The sequence below is a fragment of the Myxine glutinosa genome, chromosome 2 (assembly GCF_964187855.1).
Source record: "Myxine glutinosa chromosome 2, kmMyxGlut1.1, whole genome shotgun sequence".
Lineage (NCBI taxonomy): Eukaryota > Metazoa > Chordata > Myxini > Myxiniformes > Myxinidae > Myxine > Myxine glutinosa.
In genome coordinates this window covers 132213992-132237190 of record NC_136262.1, presented here as the reverse complement: position 1 = coordinate 132237190, position 23199 = coordinate 132213992, and the positions used below count along the sequence as shown (strand labels likewise).

General features: G+C 49.3%; 1 protein-coding gene across 6 annotated transcripts in view; it reads right to left on the bottom strand.

The window, feature by feature from the left end:
• The window catches only part of LOC137421245 (retinoblastoma-like protein 1), a 165440-nt gene that overhangs the window by 115883 nt on the left and 26358 nt on the right, over positions 1-23199 (bottom strand). For all 6 annotated transcript variants that reach the window (XM_068107111.2, XM_068107112.2, XM_068107116.2 and 3 more), the window contains exons 3-9: positions 21813-22013; positions 21582-21646; positions 11855-11983; positions 11598-11758; positions 10604-10668; positions 5350-5512; positions 5034-5200 (exon numbers count right to left, since the gene is read on the bottom strand). In XM_068107111.2, the coding sequence (XP_067963212.2) occupies positions 5034-5200; positions 5350-5512; positions 10604-10668; positions 11598-11758; positions 11855-11983; positions 21582-21646; positions 21813-22013 (951 nt within the window). The remainder of the gene's footprint in view (positions 1-5033; positions 5201-5349; positions 5513-10603; positions 10669-11597; positions 11759-11854; positions 11984-21581; positions 21647-21812; positions 22014-23199) is intronic.

Sequence of the window (23199 nt, the reverse complement as noted above, 5' to 3'; positions counted from 1 at the left end):
GGGCTGTACCCTGCCTATAGGTGTTTGTAATTGTCATGGTTCCCTTGTTGAGGCAATGTTTTATGGCCGGATGCCCTTCCTGATGCCAACCCTTTTAGTCGCCTCTTACAACATGAAGGGATACGGTGTACCTATTCTAAACTGGGGTACACACCGGGGTGGTGAGAGAAGTATGAACCACTTTTTTTTTCTTTTTTTTTTTTTCTTTTTTTTTCTTTATTATTATTATTTTATTTTTTTTGTTTGTTTTTTTTTGTTTTGTTTTGTTTTGTTTTGTTTTGTTTTGTATACAAGATCGAGGCTCGTGAAAGAGCGAACATTAATCACACAGAAAGACAAACAGACACACAAAACAAATAACATCGGGAGCGGTAGACAAGATGGGGAGAGAGGGGGAAGGACACAAACACAACATTTGAGAGCAGGGACCGAGAGACATGGAGACATCGAGAGAACTGTGGGAGGGAGAGGGCTTTGGGGGGAAGGCATGGGAAGGGGGGGGGGTGGGAGAGGTATAAAAACATATGGACACTGCCAAGACTTCCAGGAAAGAAGTTGGAATTTCAAACAAGGTGGATCTGGGGTGAATTAGTGGGGGTAGAAAAGATCAAGGTTTTGGATGGGGGAAGATAAGAGATGGTGGTGAACAGCTGTTTTGAAGACCTGGAGGGAGGAGTGTGATTGAAGTGAGTGTGGGAGTTTGTTCCAGAGGCGGGAGAAAAGAGGAATGAAAGAGTGAAGGTGAGCAGAGAGCCGAGATTTCGGCAGTTTAACCATCAGAGGGTGGCTGGCAGATCTTGTGCGACCTGTAGGAATATTTGGGGGACAGAGCACAGAGAGAGCTGGGGGAGCAAGGCCGGAGAGGAGTCGGTAGAAGACAGAAAGACCACCTACCTGCCTGCGGTGAGTGAGTGAAAGGCCCTCAGAGATAGCTTCATCGCGGGAGATTCCAATGATTCTGAAAGCTTTGGATTCAACAGCGTGAAGCCGAGCCAGGTGTGAGGCAGGAGCACCAGCCCATAGGGGAGAACAGTATTCCATTGAGCTGCAGATGAAAGCCTTGTATGTGGTGAGGAGCTCAGGTGTGCCTAGGAAGGACTTCGCACGACGGAGGATGCCCAGTCGGCGACTGGCTTTGGAGGCCAGCTGGGAAATGTGGTTTTCCCAAGAAAGATCATGGCAGATGGTGAGACCCAAAAGCTTGAGCGACAGAACTTCTTGGAGAGGATTGTTGAGAAAGTAGATGGGAGGGTTGTCCAGTCGATCTTTTCGGAGAGACATAGTAAGAGTGTGAGATTTGTCAGGATTGAAAGACATGTTCCACATGTTTGACCAGTCTGTGATTTTGTCCAGGTCTTCAGAGAGTGAGGAGGCTGCAGGCCATTTTTTGAGGCCATTTTTCCCCTCAGGTTGGCCTTTTTAAGGCACCTTGGTCCCCTTTTAGAAGCAAAGTTTTATGGCCGGATGCCCTTCCTGTCGCCAACCCTATTAGTCGCCTCTTGCGACACACAGGGAATTACCAGTGAACTGGTACTCAATTTGCCGACCTCGGAAGAATGACAGGCTGAGTCAACCCCACCTGGTGTTAATTCAACAGCTGACCAGGATTCAAACCCAGGATCCTAGGATCCCAAGCCAGCACCCTAACCACGAAACCAACACCAGGCTTTTGGTGAGAGAAGTATACAGGTGGTAAAATAATACAGGTGGTGAGAGAAGTATACCCACCGTTTAGAGGCCATTTTTCCCCGCAAAGCGGGGGTTGGCCTTTTCGGGGACCGTGGTTGTTGTTGTTTTTTGGTCCCCTTTTTGAAGCAATGTTTTACGGCCGGATGCCCTTCCTGCCGCCAACACTGTTTGTTGCCTTTTTACGATAAACAGGGAATTACCAGTGTACTGGTACTCAATTTGCCGACCTCGGAAGGATGACAGGCTGAGTCAACCCCCCTGGCGTTAATTCAGCGATCGACCGGGATTCGAACCCAGGATCCTTGGATCCGAAGCTGGCACCCTAGCCGCTAGCCCAACACCAGGGACTTGGTGAGAGAGGGATACGGGTGCTAAAATAATACGGGTGGTGAGAGAAGTATTCCGGTGGTAAAATGACACAGGTGGTGAGAAGTATACAGGTAGTAAAATAACACAGGTTGTATCAACAATGTTTTCCATTCAACTCATCTCCATCTTATCTGCTCCATCATTTGAACACCTGGCTTTTAAACTCTCTGGTCACACGCAGTCAGTCATGGCTGTCATCTACCGCCCTCCCAAACCACACCCATCATTCCTGTCTGACTTCTCTACTTTCTGACCCAGCTCTGTTCCCTCTCCCCCTCAATCCTCCTCCTCGGTGATTTCAATATCCACATGGACTCCACTGACTCCACAATAACCACTGACTTCACTGATTTACTCACCTGCTTTAACCTCACTCAACATGTCAACTTTCCTACCCATAACCGTGGTCACATTCTGGACCTTGTCTGCTCTACTGGATTAATTTTGCACCATCTCTCTGGCTCCGACCTCACCCTCTCTGACCACGTAGCCATCACTATGACCATCAACATCCCCACCCCAGCACCGAAGCATTATCGCACGATCAACTTCCGTAAGCTAAACGCTCTTTCACCTACCTCATTCTCATCCACCCTCTCTGAAAAAATGTCCACTTCTCCCTTCATTGACCTCCACACCCCTTCTGACCTCACTGACTACTACAACCACACTCTCTCCTCCTGCCTTGACCAGCTTGCGCCTATAAAAACCAAAACAGTTTCTTTCACCCATTCTGCTCCCTGGTTTACCCCTGAACTCCGCCTGATGAAAACTCGTGCTCGCCAACTTGAAAGACTCCGCAATAAAACAGGTCTCACAATTCACTCCCAAGCCTACAAGGACCACCTACAACACTACAAAGATGCCCTCTCCCGCGCCCGCTCCGCCTACTACTCTCAAATTATCCACTCTGGCTCCGGAAACCCAAAAGCACTCTTCTCTACAATAAACAAACTCCTCAGCCCCCTGAACACCACCACCCAGTCATTCACAGTAGACAACTGCATCTCCTTCCTTTCATTCTTCCAATGCAAAATTGACAACATCAACAACAGCTTAACCACCACCGCACCCGCTCCCCCTCAAACCACCTGCCCCCCCTTATCCTGCCAACCCCTGTCTAAATTCTCCCCAGTCTCCCCTACTGACCTCTCTGAACTCCTCATAGGAATGAAAACTGCCACCTGCACTCTTGACCCCATCCCCTCCAGCTTTGTCAAGGCCTCCCTTCCTGCTCTCTCTCCACTTATCACTGCAACAATAAACTCCTCCCTGTCTACAGGCATCGTCCCACCATCCCTCAAAATTGCTGCCGTTACCCCCATTCTGAAAAAACCTGGACTCTACCCTGACACCCTAAATAACTTCAGACTCATCTCCAACCTACCCTTTCTGTCAAAAGTTTTGGAACGCGCTGTAGCCACTCAACTCAAACATCACCTCTCTGCCAATAACCTGTATGAAACATTCCAATCCGGATTCCGCTCCAACCACAGTACTGAAACTGCTCTCCTCAAAATCACCAACGACCTTCTCCTCTCCTCTGATGCTGGCAACCTCAACATTCTCATCCTCCTCGACCTCAGCGCCGCCTTTGACACCATTAATCACACCATCCTCCTCACCCGACTTGAAACCACCTTTAACATTACCGGCACTGCCCTCTCTTGGATCAAATCATACCTCTCTGACAGACGCCAGTTCATCTCCATCAATAACTGCAAATCCCCCACTGCTCCCCTCCCCCAAGGTTCAGTTCTTGGCCCCCTCCTCTTCATCCTGTACCTGTCCCCCCTTGGTCACTTAATCCGCCGTCATGGTCTCCAATTCCACTGCTTCGCCGATGACATCCAGCTTTTCATCTCCACCAAGTCCATCTCCACCGCCACTCACTCTATCCTGACAAACTGCATCACTGAAATAAAATCCTGGCTTCAAATCAACTTCCTCAAACTTATGATAAATCTGAAATAATCATCATTGGCCCAAAAACGCTCACCAAATCCACCCATAACTTTGCCCTCAACATCGACGGTTTCCCAGTATCCACCTCCCCTCACATCCGGAATCTTGGCATCATCTTTGACCAAACCCTCTTCTTCGACAAATACACTAAACAGATCACAAAGACAGCCTTCTTTCATCTGAAAAACATCGCCCGTCTCAGTCCATCCCTCTCCTCCACGGCTGCAGAAACCCTCATCCACGCCTTCATCACCTCCCGTCTGGACTACTGCAACAGCCTCCTCTATGGTTCACCCTCAATAATCACCAATAAACTCCAATACATTCAGAACTCCGCTGCCCGTCTACTCACCCATTCCCGGACCCGTGACCACATCACCCCCGTCCTTTACAAGCTTCACTGGCTCCCCATCCCGCAGAGAATCCAGTACAACATCCTCCTCTTGACCGACAAAGCCCTCCATAACCTGGCTGACCTCCTCTCCAGACACACTCCCATCCGCAACCTCCGCTCTGCTGGTACCAACCTCCTGACCCCCCCCCCCCCCATCCGGACCAAATTCAGATCCTGGGGGGACAGGGCCTTCTCCATCGCTGCTCCCACTCTCTGGAACTCACTACCTCACACCATCAGAGACTCCTCCTCACTCACCACATTCAAAACATCACTCAAGACCCACCTGTTCAACACTGCATTCAACATTTAACCCACAGCATTTAACCCCTGACTATCTCTTCTCCTTCTCCTTCCTTTTGCTTTGATTATTTACCGATTGATTTTTGTCTTTTTGCACTTGTTTTTTGTACTCTGTCAAAGCGTCTTTGGGCTTCTTGAAAAGCGCTACATAAAATAAATGTATTATTGTTATTAAAATTAATTTGTTTTTGAATCGACAGGTATTCAAATTGGTGCTAACCCAGTGTGTGTATGTGGAGTGTGGATGACAAAGATGAAAAAAAACATTCTTATCAATCTTAAGTAACGTAATTTCCATTTCATTTCAAAACACCTGAGCATCTGAAGGAGTTGTGCTGAAGGGGAGTTGCGAAAGCCTACGAGGAGTTCATGCAACAAGCCAACACTCTGTGTTGCCATTGAGACAGGTGAGATGGACAGATCTTTTTCCTTGAGATACCGACGACCAGTCAGTGGTGTCAATGGAGTGAGGGAATTATTCTGCCAGGAACAGAAGGTAGTTTTGCAATCAACAACAACATCCACTCTTTGTCTAATTCGATGAAGTAAAACCAACAGTCAAACAATGTCTGTAGGTCGGGAAGGGATTGCAAACGACACCTCCCATCCAGACCATCATTCCGCCAAACCTTTTCTATATGCCGCTGCATACACTCAGAAAGATGCCGCTCCAAACAAGGACGCCGGTGTGGTGTTCCTATCTCCACATTAGGTTCCTCACCAAGGAACACACGCTCATCAAAGTCTCCCACCGTTAGCACATACTCTTCATACTCCTTGTTAATAGCTTTGCTAAAACATACAAACAACAAGGTGTTAATTCATTGGACAAGAACATGACACAGCATCGCTAATAGAGCATTATAGCCCGTGAGATAGGTGCAAAATTATTGAGGTTTGACTACCAAAAAGTGGCAAGACACCATTTTATTTTCCAGTTAGCCTAGTACATGGAATGGCGAAAAAAAAATGTGATGGATGTCTGGGATCCACAGCTGAACACCTTGGTGGCCATTTCCCAAGATGGCCACCTATTTGCAGCACATCTCAGAAAGATGGATCAAATTTGTTCGGTATGGAATTGGCATACGACAACGCATGCCATACAAACAAGAGTTAACTACAACTCAAAATAACTGAGAAAATAGGTCTGAAATGGCCAATAAATATTATCCTCAAAAGCAACTTTTATCTCTGCTATCATTTGTATTAAGAAATATATTGCAAAGCCGTACAGTAAAACTAATATTTTAGAAGAAACAAAAACAAGATCCGTGAATATATGGTATTTAATATTTATTTTCACCTGAATAAACTCATTTCTGATCGTTCAGCCATTGTCTTTATCAGACAAATCATGTTCATCCTGCTAAAGGTCTTCATCATCAACTTCCATGTAGGAGCATGTCAGAAACTTGCATGCTGCTGTGCATTTTGGTCCATTGATGACGCAAGTGCAGTGAGGTGGCCAGTAAGATCGAGCACACTTACACATCAGACATGGAATAACTTCTGGAGCTGGGGGGACAGAAGGGGGAGGGGGCTGTCATCTATTTGACATATGGGGTGCCATCTCTACTTGCTGTCCATCCATGCCCTTCAATCGGGATGGGATTATCTGGGCAGTTTATCAAACTCCTTCGCCAGATGGCAGCCTGATAGTTTGCTTGACGTGTGTTGTAGAAGTGTGTCTTTACATGGCGGAAGCTGCCCAGACTCGATTTCTCCTCCTCTGCTGCGGACTTTATTCACTTCGGTGTTGCGGAGGTAAAGCTGACATGTCAATTCTTGAATGATGTTGGAAATTTCATTTGGAAGGTCCCAGTACTAAGTTTAGTGAATGCTTCTCTAAACTTCTGATCATGCAATATAATTTTCAAGGCTTTCAACTTCCCTTGCCCTGGAAATGTGCTGACAGTATCAAATCCTATCCATGGATGAAGTCCCAGTAAGGTCATACGTACATCTCGTCCCAGTGCGGCAGCCACTATTGTGACGTCGACAAGCCTGATTGACGATTTGGTTCCACGTCATATGAAGATTTTGCTGTTGATATGTCCGCTCAGTCTGAGGCAAATGATGAAGAAATCAGTGTCTTCTGTGACACAAATGAATGCTGGGTAGCTTTCTGCAACATGTGTGGCATATCAGCCTCTTCTTGATTGTATTGTAGACCATCAATTTCTTGCAACCCTTCTTGTGTAAGCTAAGAGGCAAAGTGCCCCACAATGTGACAAACATGCTCTTGTCTCCAACCTTTTTTTCTTCTATCCTTATCTTTGCAGCTCTCTGCTAGAAAAGCAGTGAGCCTGTTCTTGCTCTCTCTACAAGCAAAGAGCCACCTCCAATTCTTTATCTTGTTTCCTGGCATTATCTTGCTGAAATCTACTCCATCTTCGGAATCACCATGAGCACGTTCAGCAGCTTTAATTGAATGCTCTTGGTAAACATCAAATACCACATCAATCCTGTCACTTCCTTTGCTGGCATGAAGGATCTGCGCAAATACATGATCCGAGAGTTCATTGAATGTGCAATTCTCACCGTGACGTTTCTGGACGAGTCCCATTGCATCAGTGAGTGTTGCACATGGACGAGGTACTTCCTCAGCTGGTGATACTGTCGTGTGACTACCCTCTGGTAAACACGGCAGGGTGATACAGATGACCAAACGAGCTTTAACTCTGAGGCGTTCAATTCAATGGCGAACCGTCGTTATACGTGCACAGGTTGTATCAAGTGGGGGAGAAGCCGTAAGCGCTTACCTTCACAAGTCCACCCGGCGTCCTCAACCATGCAATAAATCAACTCAAACCGACACGGAATAAAAATGTACAAACATACGGGATTTATTAAAGAAAATGCTGGTCACAAAACAATGCACGATAAAACTATATTCCTAATTGGAGCGCTCCCACACATACCCGAACACAGACAAAGGGAAATATAACTGAAAAATAAATATGTGTAGTTTGTGGCACTTAACTTGAATCGGCTCTTGAATCTCGTCAGGAATCGTCAAAACCTCCTCGCGTCCTTGGCGGGAAACTGCCCTCGTTGGCGCGAACTAGGCCTCGTTGCGCGTCCGCTCACTCCTGGCTTCGCCGAGAGCGCAGCGCAGTCGAGAAACGCAGTTCTCGGTCCGCAGTTCTTCCTCCTCACGATCACTATGAAGATGTCGGAACACGACCGTTCGTGATGAATCTTCCTTGTGCAAGAATAATAGTGACCATTCACTATGGGATCCAGAACGAGAAGCCAAAATGTCAGCACACGACCGTTCACCACCAGATCCAGAACCCAAGAGAGAAAATGTCCGCCGCTCTAATTGTTTGGTATGCGAGGCTCTGACGTCATTCCACGACGTCTCCGTGTCCGATCCTATCAGCGAGTCCCATCTTACCAGTCCTTGTGCCAATCAAACTCCCAGACCAATCACTGTTCTTCTGGGCGTGGCTCCACGGCCCAGCCTGATTGAGGTGGTGATGTAGTGGCTGCGGCACCAGCGGTAGTGTTCGATGCCTGGCTTCCGGTTGGTTTTTATGTAGCGTTATTAATTATGGTGTCGATTGCTTGGCTTGGCTATGGTGTGTAGTGCGGTGTCATAAGGAACACAGGAAAAGATTAGAGGCAATTACATACAGGGGATTAATTACCCATAATCCCTCGCTAATTAACATAACCTACCCCTCTCATGGGGACAAAGATACAAGCTTACCCGACACAGTCTACACAAATTTCCTACGTATTACATGGGGTTTCTTCTTCTTCACGACAGTCGGAGCACACTACCTATGCATTCTACCTGGACTAAGGTATTGCCTACCCCCTACAAACATAACAATACTTTGCTCTCAAGGTGTTTCGACAGAGCAGCTTCATTCGTTCTATTCATGGTACCGTCAGCGTTAGCCCTTTGCCTTTGGCATTAGCAAAGAGGGTGACATAGGACATCGCACATTTTGAGTTTTCTGTTTTGGGCAATGACGACCGTGTTCCCAAACAATCTTCGATCAGCTTTCAAGACCATTTCTTTATTTGTACCTTTGACTGTTTTCTTTCTCATCTCACTGAAGGTTTTCACTTTACGCTTCTTTATTGTGTTGTGGAAAGAATTGCCCTTTGAATCCACTGCACTTGGAAATATTGAAAGGCCTCTTCTCCCATTTTACGTGCTGTCAGCAGACATCAGGGGGTGCACTGCCAAGGTAGAAATACTCATAAGATCTGATGGAACTTTGCCGAAAGAGTTTGTCCAGTTATTCTCCAGGAAGTCAACCAAAGAGGCAACATCAGACGTACCTTTCTTTTTCCGGGCCTAGCATGACTGATGCTCAGCGGTGAGATTAAAAAAAAAAAAAACCCACCTTTAGAGGCCTTTAGAGGCCGGTGAGATAATAGTGTGAAACTCTACCTGGATTGAGACTGAAGACGCGTGTCCCCCCTGCAATCTGTGTATCTTTATTCACCGTTTCCTCAATGGTCTGATCTACCTACAGCAATGCTAGCAAATGGATTTGTATTCCTTAGCTGAACGTAGATTCCACATGTTTGTTCTTAATTATGTTGAGTTTCATATGCCCCAGATCAACCAATTAAAAGTTACAGCTTACTTTCTGAGACATGTTATAAATGGGTAGTTATACTGGAAAATGGCCACCAAAAACGTGTTTAGCTGTGGATCCCAGATGTCCATCACATTTTTTTAGACATTCCAGGTACGAGGCCAACTGAAAAACACAGTGGTGTCTTTGGTTGTCAAATCAGGTCTTACTCATGGACAATTAGAGCAAAGCACCCATCCCTCAAATTCAATCTTTTTTGTGCTCAAACCCCAAACATTGAAAAACAACAATGACCGCACTGTGATCACAACCTGTGACACAAAATCCAGTATATATTTTTTGCCTCTTCTGTCCACCCAACTCCCTCATCCATGCTGTTCAAGGTATTATACAATTAATCTTCCAGGGTCTTCACGGTTTGGTTCAATATCAATTACGAGTCTGACGGACAGCTGGGTCTGGTTTCAGGCAACTGCAGGAAGGCAAATTTCACCCACTTTGAACAGGAGCAGCAGGAAGGGTTATGGTATGTTGTGGTTGTGTGCTTCCCCTTCTCTCCCCATCTTGTCTTCCGCTCCCTCTTTTTATATATTTTGTTTGTCTGGTTGATTTGTTTGTGAAATAAATGTTAGCTCTTGCATGAGCCTCGATTCAGTATACAAAAAAAGAAAAAAAAAGAAAAGAAAAAAAAAAAGTATTTTCCTCTGTGGGGTATATAGATTACAGTAGATCTAGGCTCGGGCCTCAATAATGTCAGAGGTGTATTCAGTTCGCAAGTTTTCGTCCTCCCGCTCTCTCTGTGGTAATAAACCTTTTGTTCATAAAAACGTGTACGTGGTCATTCGAGGTATGGGACTTTGTCATTAAGCGCGACGGACTTGGCTTTAAAAATCTGGCAATGGGCCAATTGGGAACCGCGCATATGGTGCCGTTCAAAAATTACGTAACACTATTTTTAAGGGGGGTGCATACGAACGTGATTAAACCTTACTAATTATTTAACACTCGACCCAAACCAAGCCAATGGAAATGTGACGCAACAAAGCCAGATAGTGTATAATCAGCAGAGGTCGATACAGCCCTAATGTGGTGAGCTCACCAGGAGACAAGATGGTGGCCATATCAGTTCGTCTGCAGCACTAAGGTGGATGGAGTCAAGCGACAGATGTGGGTGTGGTTTTCAGCTGTCCGACTAATGGGTGCACATTTCAAAAATCGACCCCCAACCAGAACTCTAACAACAACAACAGCAACAGCAGCAGCAATGCAAAGCTATTGTGGATCTGCGACTAAATTTAAAAATAAATACAGTACATACTAGTTTTCTGCAAACTTGGCATCATCCAAAAGCCCAGTCAAAGTGTCTCCTTGGCCTTTCAGGACCTGGCACAGAAGAAAACAAAAAAAGGACGAGGAATGAGGGGAAAACAAATATAAACCAGGCATTGCTGCCAGTTCCTTTGTCAATACGGTTTTACAAACTCTTGACAAAAATATTTTCCTCTTTCAAAAACCAGGCATTTCTCTCATGCAAATGCGATATAGATGTGTGTCGGAATACATGATGTGCCTCAAATGCTATACTCCCACGGAGCACAATGCGATGTCAACATTTTTCATATATAAAATTTGAAAAATTTCATGAGGGCCGCCATTTATGTTCTCAGGAAGTGAGTTCAAAACACCTTGCGTACCAAACGTAGTTCCACTTATTCACCGAACGCACAGTACACATTCATGTACCTCACTGTGTTATAATGAACGGGTCACAAGCGAACATGAACTACATATGTTGAAATTGACAAGTACGTCCTGCAGTAATTGCATAATTAATTTTTCATTTTAAGGATTTTCTATTCACAAAACTTACATTTTAAATGCTGGATATTTTTTTCAAAACGAAAAACCTTATGTTGATCGCCACCGACGCTTGTAAAACCCATGAATACTGTCCAGGTGAGGCCGTTGACTGTTGGTTTAACAATGGCAAGGGAACATGGTACCTAGATCACAAGACTGGTTTAACAAAACCTAGTGAGTCCACGCATCTTGGCAAGTACAGCAATGAGGGAAAAACATTGTGAACACTTGTCGGGCAACTGAAAAAGTGTTCGGGCAACCAAATCTGCAATGGTACCTGCCCTACAGGCAGGTAGGGCAACTACAATGTCTAAAATTTTGCGAGCAATGCAAAACCCAACACATACCAATACAAACTCACTAGAGAATGAATCAGGACTCTATTCAGTAGATATGTATAGTAAAAGAAAAACAAGACAAAAACCTATAAACTTGCTCGATATTGCACAAACCTTCCTCTCAAAAAGACGGCTGATAAAGGGCTTCCAATAGTGCTCCTTAATTCCCTTTGCCTCGATGACCAAGCCGTCATGCAAGTTACAGAGTATCCCAATAATGCAAGGTGGCTTGTTGGGTGGGCGGAAGTCCCTTGTACCAAAACCATCTGGAAGGCCTAAACAAAAAGAAGTTGAGTTTGTCATCACGCACATGTTGGCACCATTTTGATTTAATATTATTTACGTAGATATTCACTGGGGTTCTGCCTCACCTGGAAACGCAGGGTTGAGCAGACATTGCCAATGCTGACTAAGCAGGGCATTTCCATAAGTGAGATCCAAGCAGCACAACAAAAGATGATAGGAGTTGACGATATCATCACTTATCATTGGGAAGTTTGCTGCAAGTCCAAAGAGGAAGGTAGATGGCATAGAAGCAGGTTAAAACTAGAACGGCACTCAGTAGAGAGCATACCTCCGCCTGGTGAACAATTTACATTTTGTATCTGAGTAGACCAGAAAATCACAATACAGAATCACATTTAATCAAAATCAATCACAGGAATCACCATAGTTCCAGTCTTTCATACCCTGAATTACCCCTCGTTTTTGGCCCTATTACCCAATGGTGAAGAATCACTTTAAAAATTATAGTAGCCGGATTTGAATCCAGATCTTCACCAAAATCTAATCACTTCATCCTTGTGACATACGCTACATCTCTGCCAAATTTCGTCCGAATCTGTCCACAACTTTTTGAGATATCTTGTTCACAAACGGACAGACAGACAGGGGTGAAAACATAACCTCCATCCCACCTTTGGCGGCAGAGGTAAAAATGGTTACGTTTTCATTTTTTCATGTGCCGCATCTTCACCTCTCCTTACCAAGCCCCTCTAAACCCTCGAAATCTTTTTTATAGCTCCTGATTTTTTTTTATTACTCTGCTGATTCTTAAAGTATGAAAATACATTTGATAGAAGACAATGGCCACGTTTAATTTTTATGTTTTGTTGTCCGCCGGGCCACCTAAACATATTTTTTGGTGGCCCGCCAGCAATTTTGGTGGCCCAACCATATATTACTTGCTGGTGAATCAAACTTCATAAAAATCAGTATCTACGTTTAAATTACTCTTTCTCACAACACCTAAATATCAAATTTCAGTGCTTTTCATACCAGCAATCTCGCAATTCGTAATCACAGAATACTTCCGTCAGCTATTCAATAATCTGCTTACTAGAATGATCGTTTTAAGGCCATTTTTTCCCCGCTAGAGCGGGGGTTAGCCTTGCGGGCCCCATGAGCTCATGGTTCCGTTTGAGGCAATGTTTTTATGGCCGGATGCCCTTCCCGACGCCAACCCTTGGTCGCCTCTTACGATGCGCAGGGATACGGTGTACCTATTCTAAACCAGGGTACACACCGTGATCATTCATCCCAGCAAGCTGGTACTCAATTTGCCGACCTCTGAAGGATGACAGGCTGAGTCAACCCCCCTGGCGTTAATTCAGCGATCGACCGGGATTCGAATCCAGGATCCTAAGCCAGCACCCTAACCGCTAAACCAACATCTGGCCTACTAGCTTACAGCAAAATAATAATAATACGATAATTTTAATGTTTTCTGAAGAAGAATTTCCTCACATATTAACCCATTTATTGTGTTTTCTAAAACAATTGTTAGCTCTGCACACCTTTAAGCTATTGACGAGATAATGGTAGTCATGAAATGATGGAAAACCGAAGTGCGCACATCTTCTCTGAGATGGAGTCTCAGCAACATGTGATCATTAGGGCAGCACCAGGTGATCAACAGAGCAGCACCAGGTGATCATTAGAGCAGCACCATGTAATCATTAGAGCAGCACCATGTAATCATTAGAGCAGTACCAGGCGATCATTAGAGCAGCACCAGGCGATCATTAGAGCAGCACCAGGCGATCATTAGAGCAGCACCAGGCGATCATTAGAGCAGCACCAGGCGATCATTAGAGCAGCAACATGTGATCAAATGGGTCATTGCAGTCTCCCTTAAAATTAGACAGCCAATCAGAAGTCGTGCACTGCACACGGATCTCTGGCACTATATCACTGTACATTTGGGCATTGTGCAAGCACGTGCCTGTGCCGCATGTATGCTTTACATCATTCCAGCATGTGGCTAACGATGTGATGCTTGCATATTGCAAACTCACGGCATTGCTTCTACATCCAGAGGCAGCGTTAGGAGCATGCAAACCAAGCTCCATCTAGCACACGTGCTGGGGTGCGTTCCATTACCAAGCAGCTTGTAGCGCACTCACAAAATGACTTAAATACTCAAGCAAGCACTGCAACAAAGCGATTGATAAGGGACCGCTGGCTTGGCAAGCTGATTGGTAATGGGACACCCCTGGATCAGCTTTTTGCGAGAGTTTGTGTTTGAGACTGGCAGTGTCGTTATGAGATTAGGGGGACACTGTTATTATAATCGCATAAAATAATATGAAATATATTTACGGGAGCAGACAGGTGGAGGAAGGGGGGGGGGGCGGTGGGGGGAGGGGGATCACACTATTCTTTTTATTCCCGCCAATTATTGTACGATTATTATTTTATTATCGACATAAACAGAGACATATTTTGCAATGGCCCCGCCCCAGACTCTACAACTTCCAATTGGAGCGGTGAACACTGTATAGGCTCGTCCAACATTGAGCATTGGGAGATGATGATGTCATCAGATAGCATCCAATCGGAATTGGTTTTGTTGATAGATAGCTGAGATAGGTTCTTCTTCAATGTCCCATTCACCTTGTGGGAATATCACCCGAGGAGTGCACAACGAAAAGTTTTGTGGTTCTTTTTAATTCTATATTATTATTAATTTGTTAATTACATTACAGTAATTTGTAATACATTACAGTATTATTATTAAAGTACCAGCTTATTGAGTACCAGCTTGCTGGGATGAATGATCCCGGTGTGTACCCCGGTTTAGAATAGGTACACCGTATCCCTGCGCATCGTAAGAGGCGACCAAGGGTTGGCGTCAGGAAGGACATCCGGCCATAAAAACATTGCCTCAAACAGGGAACTGTAGCGGTTACCGCTGGATGCACACAATCGCCTTGCACCGGCCAGAACACGGCCAGACGCGCCTCTCCCGGGCATGCCCGGAGTCACTGTTCCCGGGCACGCCCGGTCTCGTCTTTCCCGGGCATGCCCGCTCTCGCCTTTCCAGGGCTCGCCCAGAGCGTCCGGGCATGCCCGCTATCGCCTTTCCAGGGCTCGCCCAGAGCGTCCAGGCATGCCCGCTATCGCCTTTCCAGGGCTCGCCCAGAGCGTCCGGGCATGCCCACTATCGCCTTTCCAGGGCTCGCCCTTGACACCCGGGCATGCCCGGTATAGCTTTTGCCGGGCAAACTTCCCGACATAAATGTGTATATATATTGCTGCCTGAAAAACGGGCTTGTCAGAATACCTGAGCTGTTTTGTTTCAATAAAGCAACTCGGACGAATTCCGTCTTTGGTCGCGTCAATTCTTTCGACTCGCGTTGGAGCGCAGTTCCTTCATTGGTGACCTACCGACATGGATACGGCAGTGACGCTTAAACTGCCTACCTTCTGGGAGGCTCACGCCGCTGTTTGGTTCGCTCAGGCGGACTCTCAGTTCGCCCTGCGAGGCATCACCGCGGACGACACCCGCTTCCACCATGTTGTGGCGGCGCTCGGTTCCGCCACCGCGGCCCGCGCCTTGAGCCTCCTCGAGCACCCGCCGGCTGCTGACAAATACGACGCGCTGAAGACACTCCTCCTCGATGCTTTCGCCCTCTCACCGGCAGCACGCGCACGGCGCCTGCTCGCTCTGCCCAAGCTCGGCGACACGCGCCCGTCAGAGCGCATGGACTATATGCTCTCGTTGCTCGGTGAGCACTCTCCGGATTTTCTGTTCCGCGAGCTGTTCCTTCGCCAGCTGCCTCACCCGGTACGCCTCGCCCTGGCTGGCACGTTGATCACGGATTCCCGCGCCCTCGCCAGGGAAGCCGATAAGATCTCCTCGGCGGGCCAGCACATCGGCGCGGTTACCTGGAGCCCGCCGCCGTCCGAGGCGATGCCCACGACGCCCGAGCGCCCTGCGCGGTTGGAGGCCGAACTGCCGGTGCAACTGGCGGCCGCCACGCCGCACCGCCCGCTTCCGACACGACGGCCGGGGCCTCCACCTGACCGTGCGTGGTGTTATTACCACGCCAGGTTCGGACACAAGGCTCGGACGTGCCGGCCCCCGTGCACTTTCGGCAGGTCGGGAAACGGCCGGGCCGGCGTTCATTCCCAGCCATGAGCGCCGGCCACTTGGGCAACTTGCTGTTTATTCGGGACAAAGCGTCTGGGCGGCGTTTCCTGTGTGACACCGGCGCCCAACTGAGCGTCATACCCGCCTCCGAGCAGGACAGGCGGGACGCCGTTTGCGGCCCCTCTTTGGTCGCTGCTAATGGCTCGGCCATACGCACTTTCGGCCCACGCGTCGTCACCCTCTGCTTCGGCAGCCAGCGTTTTCAATGGACTTTTGTGACCGCCTGCGTCCCCATGGCTTTGCTGGGCGCCGACTTCCTCTGCGCGCACGGGCTGCTGGTCGACGTCAAACGTCGTCGCCTTGTCAACGCCGAGACCTTCAGCTCCCTGGCGTGCACGATGAGCAGCTCCGCGCCGACCGAACTGGCGTGCGCCCTCCCGGCAGCGAACGAGTTCGCTCGCCTGCTCGCGGAATTCCCGGCCCTCACGCGGCCGACGTTTTCGGCCGTCGCGGTGCGGCACGGGATCGAGCACCACATACCCACTACGGGCCCGCCGGTCTACGCCAGGGCCCGCCGCCTCGACCCGGCCAAGCTCGCCGTGGCGAAGGCCGAGTTCGACGCGTTGGAGCACCTCGGCATCGTGCGGCGCTCCGATAGCGCGTGGGCCTCGCCACTGCACATCGTGCCAAAGCCGGGGGGTGGATGGCGCCCGTGTGGTGACTACCGCCGTCTCAACGACGCTACCACCCCCGACAGGTACCCGATCCCGCATATTCAGGACTTTTCCGCCCGTTTGGCGGGACGGGTCATCTTTTCGAAAATTGACCTGATATGGGGCTACCACCAGGTACCTGTCCGGGCGGCCGACATCCTGAAGACGGCCGTCATCACGCCGTTCGGCCTGTTCGAATTTTTGCGGATGCCGTTTGGCCTCAAGAACGCGGCCCAGGCGTTCCAGCGCTTGATGGATGGCGTGCTGCGCGACCTGCCGTTTCTTTTCGTCTATCTGGACGATATCCTCGTCGCCAGCACGTCCCGCGCCGAGCACCTCCTCCACCTCCGAACACTGTTCGGTCGCCTCAGCGAGCACGGCTTAATTGTCAACCCGGTCAAATGCCACTTCGGCGCGACGACCGTTGACTTTTTGGGCCACCGCATCACCAAGACCGGGGCCGTGCCGCTGCCGACCAAGGTCGAGGCCATCACCACGTTCCCGCGTCCCCGTTCCATCAAGGCCCTCCAAGAGTTCCTCGGCATGGTGAATTTTTATCACCGATTCGTGCCCAGCGCTGCTCAGCTCATGCGGCCCCTTTACGAGGCCCTCCGGGGCAAGCCGGCCAAGCATGACATTGTTTGGTCCGCGGCCATGGACGCGGCCTTCGTCAGCGCCAAACGGGCCCTCGCCGACGCAACGCTGCTGGCTCACCCGGTGCTCAACGCGCCCATTGCCCTCACTACGGACGCCTCCAACTACGCGGTGGGCGCCGTCCATGAGCAATGGGTGGACGGGGTTTGGCAGCCACTCGCTTTTTTCAGCCGGCAACTCCGGCCGAACGAGTTAAACTACAGCACGTTCGACCGCGAGCTGCTCGGGCTATTCCTGGCCGTTCGCCATTTCCGACACCTACTGGAGGGCCGCCCGTTCACGGCTTTCGTCGACCACAAGCCGTTGGTCTACGCAATGGCTAAGGTCACGGAGCCGTGGTCGGCCCGCCAGCAGCGCCACCTCTCCGCCATGTCGGAGTTCACCACGGACATCCGGCACGTCGCCGGCAAAGACAACGCCGTGGCCGACTGTCTTTCTCGGGCCAGCGCGAACGCGGTCCACCTCGGCGTGGACTTCGCGCTCATGGCGGCCGACCAGACCACTGACGCCTCGGTGCAGGCACTCCGTGCGGCGGACCCGGGCCTCCGCCTGGCCGACATTCCCTTCGCGGGCACCGTCCTGCTCTGCGACGTCTCCCAGGGCCAGCCTCGCCCCATCGTGCCCGTTTCCTGGCAGCGCCGCATCTTCGCCTCCATCCACGGCCTTTCTCACCCGGGCCGGAAAGCTTCTCAGAAGCTGGTGTCGGCGCGTTTCGTCTGGCACGGCCTTCGACGAAACATCCGCGACTGGGCCAACGCCTGCACGGCCTGCCAGCGGGTCAAGGTCCACCGCCACACCCAGGCCCCGCTGGCACCTTTCGCCGTGCCTGAACGGCGTTTTGACCACGTCCACGTGGACCTGGTGGGTCCCCTGCCCCCCTCGCGGGGGTTCACCCACCTGCTCACCATGGTGGACAGGACCACCAGGTGGCCGGAGGCTGTGCCCCTCGCCTCCACCACCACCGCCGACGTGGCGCAGGCGTTCATCGCCACCTGGGTCACGCGCTTCGGCGCACCAGCGGACATCTCGTCCGACCGCGGCCCACAGTTCACGTCTGAGCTTTGGGGCGCGGTCGCCCTTTCGTTGGGGGTCACGCTGCACCGCACCACGGCCTACCACCCCCAAGCCAACGGGTTGTGCGAGCGGTTTCACCGCTCCATGAAGGCGGCACTCATGGCCGGCCTTCAGGACGACGGTTGGGCCGACCGGCTGCCGTGGGTCCTTTTGGGCCTTCGCACGGCCCCCAAGGAAGACCTCCAGGCGTCCGCCGCCGAGCTCGTCTACGGCCAGCCGCTCCGCGTCCCGGGCGAATTCGTGCCCGACGCTACCAGTCCCTGGTCCGCCGCTCGCCAGCGCTCGGACCTCCAGGAGGCCGCCCGACGATTTGCCCCCGTGCCGACGTCCCGCCACGGTGGCCCCCAGTCCTACGTCCCCCCGGCGCTTCGCACAGCAGAGTACGTCTTTGTGCGTCATGACGCGCACCGGGGGCCACTCTGGCCGCCGTACGACGGGCCCTTCCGGGTCCTGCGACGGGGCGACAAGTCTTTCATCGTCGACTTCGGCGGCCGGCCGGACCGGATTTCTGTGGACCGCCTCAAACCGGCGCACAGACGTCGACCAACCACCACGGTTGGCCCTTCCTCCGCGGCGAGGCCGCCCCCCGTCCACAGTTCCCCCCGCTCGACCACCCACCACCACATCGGACCCCTCCCCACGACCCTCCAGGGGTCGCTTCGGCCGGGTCATCCGGACCCCCCTTAAATTGACCCTGCCGGTGCAGGTCGATTCTGGAGGGGCGTGTGTAGCGGTTACCGCTGGATGCACACAATCGCCTTGCACCGGCCAGAACACGGCCAGACGCGCCTCTCCCGGGCATGCCCGGACTCACTGTTCCCGGGCACGCCCGAACCTCCCGGGCACGCCCGGTCTCGTCTTTCCCGGGCATGCCCGCTCTCGCCTTTCCAGGGCTCGCCCAGAGCGTCCGGGCATGCCCGCTATCGCCTTTCCAGGGCTCGCCCAGAGCGTCCGGGCATGCCCGCTATCGCCTTTCCAGGGCTCGCCCAGAGCGTCCGGGCATGCCCGCTATCGCCTTTCCAGGGCTCGCCCAGAGCGCCCGGGCACGCCCAGCCTCGACTTGCCAGGCCGCAGCCAAACACGCCCGGGCAGGTCCAGACTCGCCTTTCCAAGGCTCGCCCTTGACACCCGGGCATGCCCGGTATAGCTTTTGCCGGGCAAACTTCCCGACATAAATGTGTATATATATTGCTGCCTGAAAAACGGGCTTGTCAGAATACCTGAGCTGTTTTGTTTCAATAAAGCAACTCGGACGAATTCCGTCTTTGGTCGCGTCAATTCTTTCGACTCGCGTTGGAGCGCAGTTCCTTCGGTACACCGTATCCCTGCGCATCGTAAGAGGCGACCAAGGGTTGGCGTCAGGAAGGACATCCGGCCATAAAAACATTGCCTCAAACAGGGAACCATGATTGCCATCCGGGGCTCGCAAGGCTAACCCCCGCTCTCGCGGGGAAAATGGCCTTAAAACGATCATTCATTCATTCATATTAAAGCCTGGTTATTTAATTATGTATTTGTGTCTTTTTTGTCTTTGTTTTACGTACTATGTCAAAGCGTCTTTGGGTTTCTTGAAAAGCGCTATACAAAATAAATGTATTATTATTATTATTATTATTATATAATGGAAATGTTCTTAATATGTCTTAATATGTTACTAGCAACAGTACCAGCCCTACGGGTGGGGCTTCAATTTGGAAGCCCAAAGGAAAAGATAAAATATCAGAAATTGAAGGCTTTTTTATTTTAAACGATTCATATAAACATCCGTTGAATCATATCACACGCAAATCATCAAAATCTAAACAGTACATGGCTAAACAGTACATGGACGATCACGTACCACGTACGTCTCGCGTCTCGCTCGCTCTCATGTTGTCCCGATAATGATCCTTCTGCAGGTTCACCGATGGAAACCTTGTTACGACTTTTACTTCCTCTAGAGTCTAGACAGTCAAGTTCGCTCATCTTTTCGGTGCGCCGGCACGAGCTGAGAACGGCCCATGCAGGGGCTGATCCGAGGATCTCTTCAAACCGTCCGATTGGTAGTAGCGACGGGCGGTGTGTACAAAGGGCAGGGACTTAATCAATGCGAGCTGATGACTCACGCTTACTGGGAATTCCTCGTTCGTGGGACACTGTCTCAGTGTCTCAAGCCCCAGTCCCTATCACGGATGGGGCTCAGCGGTTTAGCCGAGCCTGACGGCAAAGGGCAAGATAGACGCTGGCCCGTCCAGTGTAGCGCGTGTGCGGCCCCGGACATCGAAGGGCATTAAACGTTCATTAAAGGATTACAAAACGAAAAACATTACGAAATTACGTTCACACCATCACGTCAAACACTACCGTGAACACATACATCGTCACAACATCGTCACAATGACAACATCGTCACAATGAACGTTATGCGAACGTGAATGTCATGCGGGAGTCCAAACCTGAGAATGCTGGAGACCAAAGCTGAAATTGGGAAAACTAAAGCCTATGTTACTCCAAGGGGTCCCAGGATTACCCACCTAAAATATCTTTGCGATCGGTTCAGCAGTTTTTACGGTACCTTCGAACAGACAGACGGACATTTGGTGAATTATAGTAAGATGCTATTATCATTATTCTTGTTATTACTTTTGCCATTTGAAGTGGCCTTAGAAAAATGCCACGATAAGGTGGAACGCCGCTCAAGCTACTACATATCTTACACCTTCCCAAGGTGGGAAAAGGCAATAAAACATGGGAATTCCTCTGGATTTTCCAAAGTCCATAGCAACATAGGCTAAGCAAGTGTGAACATAACATATAGGAAATCCTGTAACTCGTGATACAATTGAGGGTTCTGAAGCGTCACTCATAATACCCTGTCCCACCACCACCGGAAGCGGCACTACATGGTACTCGTTTACGAAGATAATTTATGTCGCTCCACCTTTAGAACTCCAAGTGAGGGGAGCAAATGTAGCAGCTACAACCTTTGCCGTATGATCTGTAGTCCCCTTGGCAAGTTTAGTTGGTTGAGATTGCATGATGAGTAACGTCCGAATACATCGATGAAGAAGATATATATATAGAAGAATTTGACACAAGTGGCCACACGGGCCACCCAGGACTAGGTTTTGGTGGCCCGACAGATGTTGGTGGCACCCAGGCCACCGCTTATTTTGAACCCTGGAAGAGATTTCTTTAATGTCGGTCCTGTATTATCATGTGCAGAATAATTGAAGAAATGTTTCAGCTTCTAAAAGCAACAACCCAAAATTGCCTTCTATCATCATCGGCAGCAACACTAACCTTTAGCACGCAAGAAAAGTGTCCAACAGAACTTGAATACTTCTTCTGCTGTGCAGGGTTGACATCTTCAGAACAAGGGTGGCATGAAAAAAAAATAAGCATTTTCCAGGCAAGATAAATACAATTGCAGCAAAAAGAAGTAATACATATTTGTAATCTTTCCAGAACAATAGTCAGAGACAACTCAAAACAAAGTTGTTTTTAACTTCTTTTTTTAACAATTTGGAATACCTGCGCTTGCGGCTACGTGGCTGACGAGGTGGCTGGTAGTGTGGATTGTGGAAAACAGAAAGGAATATTGGCTTCAATTTCTGAAAAATAACTGTGGAAACAGTGAAATTTCTCTCCAGGCAGTTGATGCGATTCTGGAAATCCAAGGGAACAGCCGCCATCTCACTCCACTTCCGCATCTTGTCGAAAAAGTCAATAAGGCTGCACACAACGTTACAATTGGTCAGGATGACAATACGAGAAACCTGTACTCATGGCTCAAGTTGATGGAAATGTCGCTCACATTTATACAACTGGTATAAATGGCCCGTTGGTCCATCAGCCAAAATTTTCATTGGTCTTCACGGCGTTGTAGATTACCTGCCTGCTGTACTGCTTGAGCATTAAGGTGGGTTTTCACAGGGACACGCGAACGGTTCGCGAGGATGCGAATGTCGAAAAAAAATGGCAAAGTCCAACATTCGTATTTTAGGCTCCAAACGTTCGCCAAACATGCGCGGGGGTTCGGAAGCGTCGTCAATTGTTCGCAGGAGTAGTTTTTTGTTCGGCGGGTATTTCAAACATTTTTCCCACAAAGAACGTCCCACATCCACAAAAAAATTTCAAACATTTTTATACACCTTAACATGGCGTGCATTTAAAACATGGGAATTCTTCCGGATTATTTGTAGTTTATTAGCCTAATTGACCCAGGAGATCATGATGACACACACACACACACACACACACACACACACACACACACACACACACACACACAATTTTCTTGAAACTATGGTGGAGGTGGATAAAGACTCATAAAATACAGTTTCATGATAGCCCGACATGAGATGAACATACATTTCCCGTAAACTTGGTTTGTTTTGTCCATACAAACAATTTGCATGAACGTTCAGATGTTTTCTACGACGTATAAACATTTTGTAGACTCATATGCATGACCAGATATTGTTAATTTGAAAACAAAACGTTGGTGATTGAACATTCTGCCAACGTGGACATTTGCAAATACACAACTGCTTGAACACTAAGTTTTTCTTTTTTACCAATGTTCACGCAACGCCTAATAATACACACTCCATAAAATATATGAACAGCCCTATAGCAATGGCAACATTATTATTATGCGAGGTACACACCATGTCACAATGTACCAGCCAAATGACAGAGAAATATTGTCGTGCGACTCCCGGTTAACGCCAGAAGATCGCGGCTAACCGGAACGGCTTTAATTGAGGCGATAACCAAACACGGATTCGGCTATATGTCGCGTGGGAGGAAGAAGGAAAATGGAGGCTGCGACAAAAGCGCTTACCTTGGGGCACCGACGTAGCTCCGGTCCTGCAGGGAAATTAACTCAAGCGGGCACAGGTTTAACAGGGGATGC